This window comes from Dreissena polymorpha, chromosome 1 (assembly GCF_020536995.1).
Source record: "Dreissena polymorpha isolate Duluth1 chromosome 1, UMN_Dpol_1.0, whole genome shotgun sequence".
Classification (NCBI taxonomy): Eukaryota; Metazoa; Mollusca; class Bivalvia; order Myida; family Dreissenidae; genus Dreissena; species Dreissena polymorpha.
The window spans coordinates 60,814,438-60,830,562 of NC_068355.1; the positions used below are offsets into that span (position 1 = coordinate 60,814,438).

The following is a 16,125-nucleotide window of genomic DNA, read 5'->3' on the forward strand; positions in this document are numbered from 1 at the left end:
AATCAAAACAATCTGACAGAAAAAGGTTCCATCACACTTTGGCGTTGAGATTTCAACGTTTATGTTGGTCGGCTTTGAAAAAGTTTCCACGAATAAGATATGTATTACATCATATAAATAGAATTTCGGTATATATTTTAACATTTTTATTTTTATTTTTTTTCTCTAACATTAAACGTTTTTAATTGACCGGTCTTTAAGTAATAGGTACAGTCCGTAGTATGCACATTGGGCATGTTGGGTGATATTGAATCCGCCGCCGTTAGTTATATTGTCTACTTAACTTAAACCCTTATTTGCAGACCTTTTTTCGTTAAATCATGTATTGACTCTCTGATAATTCACATGTATTTTAATCAGTTTGAATGACGACAGCGGAGGCTTTGTCGATTCCAAAAGTCTTAACATCATCGACATCAGATAGACACCGTAAAATCTTATCTTTGTAATTTGTTAGGCAATTCTTTCCCCTGATGTCAAATAAAGTTGCACTGCAATGTTGCGACAAAACACATGGTATATTGATGTTCAATCATGATCATCATGATCATCATGATCATCATGATCATCATGATCATCATGATCATCATCATCATCATCATCATCATCATCATCATCATCATCATCATCATCATCATCATCATCATCATCATCATCATCATCATCATCATCATCATCACATCATCATCATCATCATCATCATCATCATCATCATCAATCATTATCATCATCAATCATCATCATCATCATCATCATCATCACTATCATCATCATCAGCATCATCATCATCATCATCATCATCATCATCATCATCATCATCATCATCATCATCAATCATCATCATCATCATCATCATCATCATCATCATCATCATCATCATCATCATCATTATCATCATCATCATTATCATCATCATCACTATCATCATCATCATCATCATCATCATCATCATCATCAATCATCATCATATCATCATCATCAGCATCGTTATCGTTATCGTTATAATCATCATCATCATCATCAGCAGCAGCAGCAGCAGCAGCATCAACAGCATCAACATCATCATCATCATCATCAATCATAATCATCATCATCATCATCATCATCATCAGATCATCATCACATCACATCATCATCATCAATCATCATCATCATCATCATCATCATCATCATCATCATCATCATCATCATCATCATCATCATCATCATCATCATCATCATCATCATCATCATCATCATCATCATCATCATCATCATCATCATCATCATCATCATCATCATCATCATCATCATCATCATCATCATCATAATCATCATCACCATCACCACCACCACCATGTATGATGTCAATCAAAAACAACAATAATTTCTTTTACAGTCAGCCTATGTTTACCTTCATTATATCTTTATTAGCGTTACTATTCTCGTCAATGTTATCCTTATCACTTGCATTGATCTGCATTATGACTTCTATTAATGAGAATTTTCTGGAAATCGTCATAGGATGAAATCATCTCGACGCCTTTTATGAAAATTATATTCAACAAAAACAAATTCAATTTAATGCTAAGCTGAAAGGCATTTATGTGATACAAATAACGCGTTATGGAACCCACATTGCTTGCGCGGTCAGATACTCATCTTAAAAATGTTTTATTCTTGCATTTCTTATCTGGGCCATTATCCAATTACACTTGTATATTTATTGGCATCTTAATATCAGACTCATATCGCAGGTTGGATTGTCGTAAAGATGCTCAGACGGTTTGTGATAAAGTCTCTGGAACGTGGTAGCTCTTTGAGAAATGATCTTCTTTAAACTTTAGTGAGAAAGTTTACTGCGATTGATTCCGAAGGTGATATAAAGGACTTGAATATATGTGATTTTTTTTAAGCCGTTTATATTATCTAAAGAGGTCTGGCAATAGCGTAACATTCATAACCTAGCACAGGCGTAAATTGGTGAATAATACCCGGTATCCTAGACTACAACCTTTTATCCAACTACAATCCTAGTCTCTGCACAATCATTATTTATTTAGGGAATCATAGCAAACACAAGGACCTTGGCATTTTCTATCAACACAATGTATATCTATTGGACCGTATTTTGTTAGAGTCATTAATGTGTTAGCAATCGCCCCACAGGTCATGGGTACTATGTTTAATCCATTTAAGCCTACCGTCAAAAAAACGGCTTTGGCAAACAGCGAAGACCCAGATGAGACGCCGCATCTGGGTCTGCGCTGTTTGCTTAAAGAAATTTCTGTAAGAAATTTTCTAAATATAGAAATAAGTATACTAGAAATCCCTAAATTAGGAAATACATGGATCCAATTTAGTAGGATGGGAGAGTCAACTAGGCATAAATGGGTTAAAGTAGTATTTTCAAAAGCATCCCATTTTCTGTTTCCAGTATGCAAGACGACCGGCCCCCTTGGCATGATCACGGGGGAGATCCAGGACTGGCAGATCACCGCCTCTTCCGCCTACCCGTACGAGTGGGACCCGAACTGCCGCGAGAAGTACGCCCGCGTGTACCTGAAGAACAAATACGGATGGTGCGCCAAGTACAAGTCCTCCTCCGAGTGGCTCCAGGTTGACCTTGGCGTCGCCTCAAGGGTATGCATCTTTGTACAGAGTACTATGTGCGTATTAGGCGCCATTGTACAAAGTATTTTGGTTGCTAGAGTTTCTTACTGTCGCTCAACTGGTCGTTGTATGCTCAGGTAATACTTAGTAACCTCAAAGTATACTACGATTCTCACCGGGTACAGAAAATACGCTAAAAGGCAACAGCGATAATCCGGGGTTCTTTTAAGTTTATTTTTCGTACCCCTGGTACTTTATGGTATACTTACGTAACAGCTGAGCTGACAATGATAATTACAGGCCGGCTAGCTCATTTGATAAAGCAACAAAATACAAATCAGCGGATCGTGGCTTCGATCCTCGGCTCCGGAACATCACTTATGTGGTGATTGGTTATTTAAGCCTTTTTACGTCCATTTTCAATATACCTCAGATTCACGTAAGGCAGTTATCAGTTACTGACATAAGTATGTGTGCTTAGTATTGTTTCACCAGCTTTCCCATTAAAAGAGTGATTACAGATTTACTGACTGCTGTGCTATGATTTAAATACTGTTGAAAACAGCGATACAAGCGATATGTCGCTTGTTTTTAAGTTCTTTCGGTTGGACAATACCATTTTAGCTTGACTGCATCGAAAACCATCGGCTTAATGGCGCTTCTGAAATAAAACTTGTTCTGGAGAAAGAATCAGTACTATTTGTCTCTGGGAACATGTTTTTGAAAGCTGTTTATTAATAGATCAAACCAGCGCCTCCATATAGGTTTTAAAGAGAGAAGTATTGAAGAATTGATCAATGCAATATTATATATGTAGAAAAATTTGATTTCCATAAATACAAGTCCTGCGATGTTAATACCTCGGTAAAAGTCTGAATATAGCGAATCTATTACAGTAGGCGTCAAAAGAATTTTGAAATGATGGTGGTTATACATAAAAATAATTGTATAGAATCTGACCACGAAATCAGAACAAATAAAAAAAATCTATTCTAGGGATTAAACATAAAAGACAGAAACAACGTTTATTACATTTTCCCTTTATTTATAAACGCATCCACTTATTAACCATTATACTAAAACATTCTATACCGTATATTTCCGTTCAAGTTTGTTTAGAAAAACAAAATATAACAATGTAACCGTGAGTGAAATTCATCCCCCTAAGATTTAATTTGTCAATGGTATGTCCGGTCGTAAACTTCTGAACCTTTGTTGAATTCTTCCATATTTAGCTCCTTATTCTGTGAGTGCCATCTTGCCGCGACGACAGTCTGGCACCTTTGAAATCAAAACAACTCGCCAAATGGACTTTGTTCGAGAACTTAATTCAACACGTCCTTCGACGCTAGAGAATCAAGGAATGATATATTAACATGGAGCGTATGCCATTGTCCTATTCTGGCCTTTAATTGACTTCTTAATTTTATTGTTATTGAACCAGTATTTGACTTCTTTACCCAAACTTCTTTTGTGATCATTTTAAACAATCAGCAATATAAACGGGATATAGTACCCGTCGAAATGTGTGATGTGAGAATAACATATTTACGATCTTACTCAAAACTGCTCGTGTTCAGAAGAATTAAAACTCGTGTTGTTAACTCGTTTTTATTCAATACCTTGCTCATATAAACAATTCAATATCTTAAAAGACGAAGAACATGCACGATTGCTTTTTATTCAAACAAGTCACTTAACTAAACGTTATCAATCTTCTTAATATCGGTGTTCGCAAAAACAACATTCAAATGTTATGTTAGCATTTCTATACATAATACATATCAGTTTCTTGTCGTATCAAGGCAGACCTTTGATCTTTTGATTAAGTATTTTACTTCCCTCGTTTAAAGTTTCATACTGTTTAACATAGTTTATATAGACGTTTGTTTTTGATAATACTGTACATGCATTCAATTACTTTATTAGTTGCCTCATTGAAAATAATTCACAGAATCTGGTATATATACTTTTATATCATCAGCCAGTGCGTTTGAGTCAGGGATATGTAGCACTGCTGTTTTCCTTATTTCCTTTCAGATCTCTTTCATGTTCCGACCTTCAAAACAATCGTGTTGATTGCTAGAATGGTTAATGGATGAGTTTATTTTTGTGAATTTTATGTGCGTTTGTAAACCTCAAAGCATGCACAAAGAGCTACTGATTACATTGTTACTAGTACTAGTAAAAGAAGAGAACCTATGCCTAATAGATGTTATCAAGCATAATAAAAAGAAGAACTTTTATAGACACGCCCGTTTTATAATCCATTACATCCAATTACCAAGCAGGCAATTTTGATTTTGTTTTGTTTAATGACCACTGGACCTTGTATTGTGCTATTTTATTATGAAAACAACCAGTTTATTTAGGTTGATATATTTCACCGCGTTATTTGTAACATGTGGGTCAAATTCTAACATAACATACTGTTTTTGAATAGAAATTTTGACTTCATTGTCACAATTAATAATATTATATAATATTTACCGAGTGCACTTAACTAGCAATTCTCTTCTGAAACATGAATGGATTGTGTGTGTATTGGAGACTGAATAATTACATATAATTTATACTCGGCATCAGAGACTCCATAAAAAGTATATATACATATCTAATCTCAGATGCGTACCTGATCCACAGCAATGCAGTCAATACTTTTGAATCTACCAATGAATGCTCACGAGATGTTGTTTACTAATATATTTTTATAAGTACCAAATAAAGAGTTTGATTATGTTTCTGATTTACAAAATGCATAAATTAAAACGGTATAATTACGTACGTGTCCATCATAACGGTGACGCACTTTTAAATACGGTGGTTCATTATATAAACACGCAGTCACTTAAACCCTACCCGTGATGTGTAAAATAATACTCGTTATTTGAGCTTATCGATCTCAAAGGATGACTTAAACAAGCTTAAAGACAACGAACCTTCGTAATCAGCGGACATGTCATTCTAGGCGAATGATGTGAAGAAAAACGTATCTTACTTATACGTTCTGTACCTCCCCTCGGAAGTCGTTGACCTCATTGAAGATCAAAGTAATGAATGTTCTCTTTGTCAGTTTAGTTTATCTTTAAGTTACAGTCACAAAAAGTGCTCCCTGCTGATATTTAACCTTGCCGGTCATTAAGTGACAAAAGTGACAAAACAAGATAGGCTTAGGTCCTGAGGTTCCCAACGCGTTTGGTGTACCCCAGGTGTATTTCACATAGATTTCAAATGTATGTTGTCCATTGCCAAGTTGAAGCTACATTCATAAGTATTTAAGTGCCATGTCAATATGCTACATTTACGGCCGCAATTTGAATTAATAAGAAATTGATAATCGACGGAAAAGAAACGTGAAGCTAATTCGCCACGGGAGGCTGTCACGGTAATATTCTGGTTGAGCTGATAGATACATTTTTAGATGACACTTGATACTGTTCCAGCGGTTTCACTGCAATAACAAGATGACACGGGTGTGTATTTTCAATTGGCAAAATCGTACAGTTTCTGATGAAACGTTCTGTAATACGCTCTGTCGGTGACAATCTTTATCGTCACATTAGTGGCTCACTGTTTTAACTGCAATTATGATAGTGTGCAGTGGGCGTGCAATGTGTTCATTGATGACATGCGTATAAGAGTTTCGATATTTTTCGGTGTATCTCAAATCTGAACTTGGATTATGGAACACTTTGACTAACGATTACTTGAGGGAAACTGGGAGGTTAATATCTATTAACGTTTGTTTTGTTAAGACAGATAACCACCCTATTCCATACAGTATCTCTATCTGGAACATTCAAGAAATAAGCACGTCGTGAACGCGACTAATGAAACAATCTTTCGTGACCTTCAACACATTTTCTTTAGAGCTCATCTTAAAATCGCAATAGATTAGCAAAGTATTTGTCAACGAAACATTTCCGGTGCACATACTGATGACAAATCTTACAATGAACTGCATAACATCTTTGGCGTCATGGAGACTATAGTTGGACTCACTCGATAGGCTGGTTGAGCAACTGAATGTTTTTGTTCTATCCAGGTATTGACTGAGGACCACTAGTTTAAAATAAATGTTAAAGAAAATATAAAGTCAGAAATGAAGTCTAATTTGTCACAAAAACTTTGAAGTGGTTCTAGGGTTCACTTTGCTAAAAGTTTACTATGCGCATGGGTTTCTTGTTTGCACGAAGCGTTTATTGGTCGTTAGAAACTGTTGTTTGCAGATTTTCTATTGATCATTTCAATCTGCTTAAGTTTAATCCGTTTTGTTGTGGCTCTTAGATGGCCAAAGGTCACATTGAATTGTAACACAACAAGTTTACGAGCCTCACAGGTATATAATAAATCGATCCGAGTTAAGAACGGTAGAGTTTTATCATACAAAAATGTGCACATAAAATGTGAGTCTCTTCTTTAATGATGCAAGTACGTGGGCATGAAAAGTGAATGCTAATGAAAAATAGTTTAAGAAAACTTCATTCGTTTTATTGAGCTTTTAAGAAGATAATTAAACACAGTGAAATAAAACGGGCCGATTAACAATACTCAAAGGCGGATTTGGTCAGGGGGGAGTTGTAAGACCCCTGCTATTATAATACATCGCCTTCCAAAAATTCCCATCGTAAAAGGACTTCTCTTGTAAGTTTTAATTGATATCCGTTATTAGATTGTATGTAGAGAAACTTTGTGTTCGCATTAAACGACGTTATGAACCCACTGCTTTGTTATCCTACCAATTTTATAATCAAATACTGAGGTACATAGTCTACCAAAAATATGCATAAATAACAAAGGATGTAAACTAACACCGGAGATGTACGGAACATTATACAGATTCTGTTTGTATAAGCCTCAGCATATTATTAAAGGCACGTCTGAATGGGAATTTCGTAATATTAAATTGCACATAAGATTGAAAAGAAATTCGATACGGGAGTACAATCCACATATTGTCGTTACTGGAGCGCGTTTCAAAAACTGATCTATTAAACACGGACGTACGTGAAGGATTGCGGTCATGCTAACGAATGACCAATTAAACTTTCTCCATATTTTTCACTTACTTCACAAACATAGGAACATAAGATAGTAAATAGCGAAATTACGTTACTTGCTTGATATAAATTTATATATTATTACGTTAAATGTATAAAGGAAAATTACGAGTAAGTTACCCTGTGAATAGTTTTATAGGGACATTACAGTTTGTCTCATTCGATAAAAATTGAAAGGCATATCGATTATTTTTAGCGATTGATAGGAACAATGTCCAGTTAAACATGATAACCATCTGTCAGCGCAGTGAATGCTTGACTCCATAGCTTAACGTTGCACATAGTGAAATGAATATACTTTTCTATGTTTGATATTCCATCAAACACATACCGTTCATAATAAATGTCATTTAAGAATGTTTAAAGCAAAATACATGATGCGGCAAACGAACATACGTCACATCTATAATTACCACGAACGCTGTCAAGTTTATTGACAAAAGATTTACAAGTGAATGACATGGCTTTTTTAACTCGATGAATTTATGGTTATTGGTTATTGGATCACGCAAGCGTAATGCGCCGTTTAAAGGTTGAACACATATATAGCAAGATAATACGTGTAGTGAATGATTCATTCAATGGACGGCGACAATAAACGTCACGTAACATTGCATCTACGTTGCGAACTAGCGACCAGCAAATGCATGTATGCAAAAAAGCATACGAAAAATCTGAACAGAAGAATTCTTCTTTAATAAATCTTGAAAATGTTGTTTGATGGTGTATTTATCTTGCGATAAAAGAACACGGTGAATAATGTTTAAAACAACAACAACAACAGAATCATTAATATTTCAAATGTTTGTCTTCCTATTTTAACAACTTGATATAGGTTAGTGAATAATTGATATTCTTTTGGAAACGTCCAATGTCCTTTAGTAACACACACAATACAAGTATATCTGAAGTAGCTGAGAAAGTAATATTGTATCAATACTGCCGCGTTCACTGAAGTACGCTACGTAGGTTAACCCATTTATGCCTAGCGTCCTGAAAAAAGGACATTGCAAGCAGCGTAGACCCAGATGAGACGCCGCATAATGCGGCGTCTCATCTGGGTCTGCGCTGTTTGCTTAAAAGAATTTCTTTATGAAATATTCTAAATATAGAAATAAATATAGTTGACATCCCTAATTTTGGAAATAAATTGATCCAATTTAGAAGGATTGGAGAGTCCACTAGTCATAAATGGGTCAAGCAATCTGTTCCGGTTTATATGGAGGAACTCGCAAGCGTTGTTCAAACGCCTGTTCCTTTTCGCTCGGAAGAATGATACTATCGCAACATAGCCGACACCGTTGATCAGATACATGTTGCCGGCCTAGCTACGCGCAAGTTGCGTAGTTGGGTTCGAACGACAAACAATCGAATAAATCGAAATGTATGTTTAATTGATCGATAAAGGTATCTGAAATAGAAACAATTAATACATGCAATTAGGAATATATTAAAGATAATATTTGTATGCATTCAAATGAAATACACATTAATAATGACTAGCGTTGCATTGCGGTGTGAATATTACTCGCAATAAGTTATTTAAATAAATAACTAATAAACACAACCGTAACCGTCAGATGTCTTAAATAACAATACAAACAATTGAAAGATAAAATAAATAAAAGATTCAAATAAGTTACCTGCAGGAATATAAAATGTCCTACACAAATAATATAATGTTTCAATCAAAGATTGAATGGCTGTCTGAAGCAACCTTCAGCAAACAACTGAATAAAAGAGGGAAAGTGTATGATTGGTTGTTACGTGCACGTGCTAAATTTGGTTAAATTCAACTATATGTTAACTATAAAATAACTAAGACTACAGACTTTATATCAGAGCTACCTAAAACTACTCGACATGAATAACCAATAACTTACTTACGATAAATATGAATTTATACCCTGTGACATACAACATACCCGACGTGTTTTAGTTAAACGTATTTATTTTTAAATCCGGAGAGTCCATTCTTGGGTCATTAATGATGTTTTGTAATCTTACCAGTACATCCATTCTCGATAAAGCCTGTTTAAGCGTCGATTATTGAAATTATGCTAATGAAAATGCTCAGGTGATTTATTATTTTTTAACATGTACAAGATCAACGAACCGTTTGGAACGATTTTCCCAGTCAATCATGTTGTTTCTGTTTTGGTTAATTCACATGCTGACTGCAGTCGTGCAGAAAATTGGGTAATTACCACTTTGTCAATAAATCTTTACTTTTAGAAGACCGTATCCTCATCGTACACGGTTATGGTTGTAAGTTTGATAGGTGTGATATGTGCAGCGCCAAATGTCTTCTCCATATTGATTGAAGTCATTGTATTTACTGTTTGAAGAAAAAAATTCTTTTCACATATGGACGAAATGAATACGAATTTCCTAAATTGCGAAAATGTTGTGACGACACATGCTCAATTTTGTTTTCATAACCCAACTATTTCCGCATTTGTATTTATTTAAAACAGATGTTGTACACACCATGCACATCATGGGAAAATGATTCATCATGTGAGAAATATCAGGAAGCATAGGCGTAGATTGATTATGTATTGCATTATTTTGTTTAATCCATGAAATAACGTCAACTCAAAATTATGTGTTCGGTTACTAAGAAATATACGTCAGGTTTAAGGCATGACAATTTATCTTAATCAGCATTTTTTCGAATAAACATTAAACAAATCTTTTGCTCGTTCTAAGGATGTATTTGTTAGTTGTTTATCATGTTACATATACTTGTACCTTTAATGCACTTTTTATTCGCAATGTCTGATGGACCAGTTTCAGGAACAATTTTTCAGATCACTATTGATTATGCATATAAAATACACTTCAATATTATTATCACCAAACGCGACGTATTAACAATGACTTATTTAACGGCATTGTCGACTTCACGATTCTTAAAGGTCACAAGCGTGATGACGCAGGGTCGCGCGGACGGTAACGAATGGGTGACGTCATTCATGGTGTCTCACAGCATGAACGCTTACAACTGGTTCTACGTGCAGGATCAATACGGCAACCAAAAGGTACGACCCTAACATTCAATTTTTTCATAATTCTTCCTTAAAAATAGTTTCAAATTGTGACTTCTAAAAAAGAATTTCAATCATGTAATGACAACAATCAGCTTTTTACTGATGATGTTTTTCAAAACAGGTATAACACAATGCTCCGTTTATTTTATGACGAAGGATTGTAGATATCCCGAAAACCGTTTACATCGAAATCGTGTCCGAACGCAATGCGAATCTTGAAATCACTTGATCAAACTTGATACCATACCTGCACTTTTATACAACACTAGTAAAATATTAATCGTATAAAATTCAGGTATTCGAGGGCAACACTGACTCGTACACCGTGAAGCACTCCTATCTAGATCAGCCAATCGTTGCTAGATTCATCCGATTCCACGTCGTGAATTGGAACAGACACCCGAGCATGCGTGTTGAGGTCATTGGGTGCCAGCGTAAGTAACAGCGCGAACTGCGTTTATGTACAAACACGCTGGAAAAATCCGCATGGATGTATTCTAAGCGTTAATTAAGGAAGACAATAATAATTGGAATGTTCAGGACTAATTTCAATTGTTCTTAACGGGATAACTTTAGATGGTGATATTTTCATGTCGAACATGACTCTGCAAAAAAGTAGAACATAATAATAAATGTATAATGATAATATAATGTGCACAACATTTTATCGTATTCGTCTATTGTAATGCAATATGTGCATTTGGTTTTTGTGAAACGAAGACGAATTATAAGCCCCTTTGACCTCCAAGGGGAAATATGTGCTTACATTTGAACTGGCAGACATGGACAACCCAAATTATTAAGGTGGCATTTATATGCATCTTGCGATGCCTTGTGAAAATGCGAAAATAGATTACTTGAATTATATCCGAAAGTGTACAGTATTCAAAACTGATATAGCCTGATAGGCTGATATAGGATATGTATCTAAACTGATTAACCCATTTATGCCTAGTGGACTCTCCCATCCTTCTAAATTGGATCAATTTATTTCCAAAATTAGGGATGTGTAGTATATTTATTTCTATATTTAGAATATTTCTTACAGAAATTCCTTTAAGCAAACAGCGCATACCCTGATGAGACGCCGCATTATGCGGCGTCTCATCAGGGTCTACGCTGTTTGCCAAAGCATTTTTTCTAGACGCTAGGCATAAATGGGTTAGACCATACACGGCGGGCAAAACCAACCGTTAATTTCTATGGCACATATACAATAATTTTAAGATTTCTGGTTAGAAACACTGCCTTCTTTCGCCCCAGTGTGTAAAGAGCCGCTAGGCCTACCCCCGTACGCCAAGCTGACTGCCTCCACCCACAAGAAGAGCGCCCAATCATGCCAGCCCGAGGATGGCACCATCCTCAGTCATAAGGGCTGGTGCGCCAAGAAGTCCAAAGGTAATGTGAAGTTGAATACATAGCAATGTCTAAACGTAAAGTCGAAAAAAGAACGTGAAGTTTTTAACCATAACAATGTCCACACAAAAAATAACACAGTTAATTTAATGTGAGTTTGTGATCAATTAAAATGTCCACACAAAAAGTCCATATTTATGTTACGTTTTCAATTATGGCAATGTCCACAAAAAGAACAACTGTAATGTGAAGTTGAAATCACTTATAATGTGTACGAAATCAGTCCTAAGGTTATGTGTAGTTGTGGACCCTTGCAAAGATCGCAAGAAAGCTGATTCTTCGTGGGCCAATTTTACGAAGTACAAGGAAACTGGTTTACGGATATAAACATTCATTTTATGTTTTTGTCTTTAATCAGATGTTGGAACACACTATGCATGTAAAAATATGGCGATTGGAGTGGGGTTTTGACTTATTTGATTTGTTTAGTATGTGGTACATTTCGGCCATTTACACATTGCCAAAACATAAAACAATTTTTACCGAATACCATTCGTTAAATGGTAAATGAAGAAAACAACTTAATCAAACTGCGTCAGTACAGCTACCTTAAATTCGTTTTTGTAAACTGAGACCTTCCAAATGTTTTATTATCCAACTTACAAAGCAGTCTCTTACGAACTTACCAGAGAGATCACACAATCCAAACGGTATACACATCGCCACAATAGTGGGTTAAATACGTCGGATGGTTTACAAAACATGATACCGTGTACAACGCCCGAATGAAGATGGTGGTGTTGTTCATATTCGAATGGAATTTGCCGCAACCTGTTTAGGATGTGTTATTTGATACGGGCTCTCGGCTTATGAAAGGTTGCCGTTTTTCATAAAGCAATAAATCCTTTAAAGTCTTTTAAACTAAATGGGTTTCTGGAGCCTGTATCTTGATGATCGCGTAACACTTTAATATTCAAGTGTTATACTTAAACCGAGATAATTATAGTTAATGTGTTTCAACGAATGAGTGTGTTATTTTTTTAATATGTGCAACAAATTAAAGTTATTCATTGAATAAACCCTGTGTTTTGTTGTTGATCTAACTGTTATTTGACGTAGTAAACTCCCATTCATATACGCCATATACTGACTGCAAAGACATGAATATATGGATAATTGATAATATTACTCCAACACTAATGCAATAACAACATTTGTTAATTGTATACACTTAATATATTGAATATGACCGTACCTTGAATTGTTTTCCGAACGCATATACAAATACATAGGTCAGACAGACATAACACTTTGTCTATAGGTTCATGTTCCACGTATCTTTCGTTGCCTTATGACTAGTGCACATATACATACAAATGGCACATAAAATGCCTTTTTTTCCTCCCAGGTATGTTCGAGTGTGCAATATACGTTTTAGGTCGTAATAATTGCTACATATATTATATCAACGCTAATAGATCAAGCCAACTGATAACATCGTTAAAAATTATAGCGGCTGCTTGATGTTTTCTTAAAATCGGATGTAACTTAACACCGTCACATTTTCTCCATCACATATTATGGCGAACTATTTTAGAGCACGTTCGAATACACAGACAATTTATGTTAACATGACTTGATTGGTGACAGTTAACGGCGAATGATAGATATAAAACTTGAGATTGTTAAAAAGAACTAGTTTTCCTTGCGTAAGTATAGATCACGAATTCATGCACTGCTAGGTGTCAAGTATGTGATAATCGTACTGAAAAGAGCGACACTATTTCTTATGGAATGTACTAAAATTAAATTGGGTCATTTAAAGTATTATCATCAGCATTTAAAAAAAAAGATTTGCTAAATCGCTTTTTGCACGACCTGTAATTTACAATACTAGTTACTACTCATCCTTATTTTCATCGGTTACTTCATACTTATGCGATATAAATTATTTTTTATAATAAGTCTTTTTGAAAACAAGTCTCTTGCCGAAAATTACTCTTCATGAATGTGTTTGAAGTGTTCACATAAGTAGGAATATTTTATCCTTCAGTTGCAAACTATAATTCGCAGTCATTCAAATGTCAAAACTGTTAACATTTCTCGACTGATTGTAATTAATACACCTCCGCGGTAAATCAAACAGGGTAATAATATATGTTAAGTTTTCAAAATTGAAACGAAGCCCGGATAGTATTTCGGCAATTTTCAATAAATGTTAACTCCGATATGAGCTAGATATAATGGGCACAAAAGGGAGGTCTTGTACTTAAACAAAGGGGCCTTCTTCTTGGGCAAGTATTAGACAGAAAACCGATCGTTAATTAAAGACTATGACCGGGCTAGATTGACGCAAACTCGCGAATTGCAAACAACTAAACAATTACAGTAATGCGCTTTTGAGACGTGAAATGTTTGCCACGTAATGATTTGAGTTGTTTGCAAAGGTATTGAGCATTTAATTGGAAACTGTTTTGGAACTTGCTCTACAAATAAACAAACGAATAAAACCGTGTATGCTTTTCTTAACTCATAAGTGTTTCCATGGTTAATGTGGATGCCTCATTTCATTCCATGAAAGTCAAGCGATCATTCTGTTTGTACTCACATGTCCGGCCGATTACATCTTTTGACTGAATTTCTTTTATGAATGCCCATTTATGTTATTTTGAGAACAATAGTTTCAATGTAATAATTGTCATATTCAATTGTTATCCACATATAGAGGCACAGTGGCTTCAGATCGACATCGGACCACCCGCCCTCATTTCGGCCATCAAAACAAAGGGCCGAGGGGACTCGAATAAGGAACACTTTGTCAAGCGCTTCATGGTATCCTACAGCAACGACAGTGTAGTCTGGCACAAATACAAAGACGCGCATCATCTTGACCCCAAGGTAAGTTCGTCAGGAAGTATGTTGCAATAGTAACCATAGCAACATACATAAGCATCAGCACCATCATCAAAACCCAAAGCAATGCCAATAACAACTACATAATCAACAAAAACAATATCAATATCAAATGCTTCATACATAGCATGAAAAGCAATCACAAGAAATCAATTATGAGTAGTTATTTAAATCATGGCTTACTTCTTTAATTAAATTGAATTACCGATGTGACACGAAGTTTATTCAAAACTTGAAAACAGCTCTTGCTTGATTGAAACTGTTTAACTTTTGCACAGTTTATATTTTGCTTTCAACTGTAAGTTCAAAAGTGTAAATAGTATAAAATGATATGTTACTGTATATACACGTTTTTCATATAATACATGCTGATCATTACACGATCAATTAAGTTTTCAAGTAGATATATTTGTAATGTACATGTATTATAATATAACATTATAATGGTCAAAACCTATTCCATTTACAGGTTAAATGATTATTTTCCTACATTTTGTTTCGCAAAATGAAAACACAGCTTTATTAGTTCAGTACCCGGCATTTCATGCTCATCTTCATGAGGTGTGTTTAGAATTTAATGAACCGTGTTCTGGGAAAACGGGGCTTAATAAATGAGCACAGAGTGTCGTCCCAAATACGCCCGTGACGTCCGCACGTGTTAATCTGGGACGATACTTTCCGCTTAAACTGGATTTCGGCTTAGACGAGACCCCATAAAACGATAAATATCATGAAAACGGAGATTCTCGACCCAAATTAGCCTGTGCGGACTACAAAGGCTAATCTTGGACGATACTTTACGCTCGTACATAAAGCCCAGTTTTCTTCAAAACGAGGCTCTAATGCCCTCGGATAGAGACCCGATTCACGGCTTTAGAGGCCCAGGCACCAACGCCTCTTTGCAAAATGCTTCGTAAATGTCGACAATAGCACATCAAGGCGACACACTTACACGATATGTAGCGTATTATAACCGTATCGCTTATTATCTCTATAATAATGATGTTGTGATTTCATATGTCTTAATGTATATGCACTTTCAAATTCGTAATTCTTTAATATTTTATCAAAATTTTAATATTTTATTTCACTTTTCAAAATTTTACATAGATCGTTACACATCAAAAGTGTTAATCCAATCATAAAGGACA

The 16,125-nt window shown here is 35.3% G+C and overlaps 1 protein-coding gene across 2 annotated transcripts in view; it reads left to right on the forward strand.

The window, feature by feature from the left end:
- LOC127831312 (lactadherin-like) overlaps nt 1-16,125 on the forward strand; it is a 68,227-nt gene that overhangs the window by 35,374 nt on the left and 16,728 nt on the right. For both annotated transcript variants that reach the window (XM_052356284.1, XM_052356292.1), the window contains exons 2-6: nt 2,417-2,622; nt 10,574-10,696; nt 11,001-11,139; nt 11,969-12,103; nt 14,787-14,959. In XM_052356284.1, the coding sequence (XP_052212244.1) occupies nt 2,417-2,622; nt 10,574-10,696; nt 11,001-11,139; nt 11,969-12,103; nt 14,787-14,959 (776 nt within the window). The remainder of the gene's footprint in view (nt 1-2,416; nt 2,623-10,573; nt 10,697-11,000; nt 11,140-11,968; nt 12,104-14,786; nt 14,960-16,125) is intronic.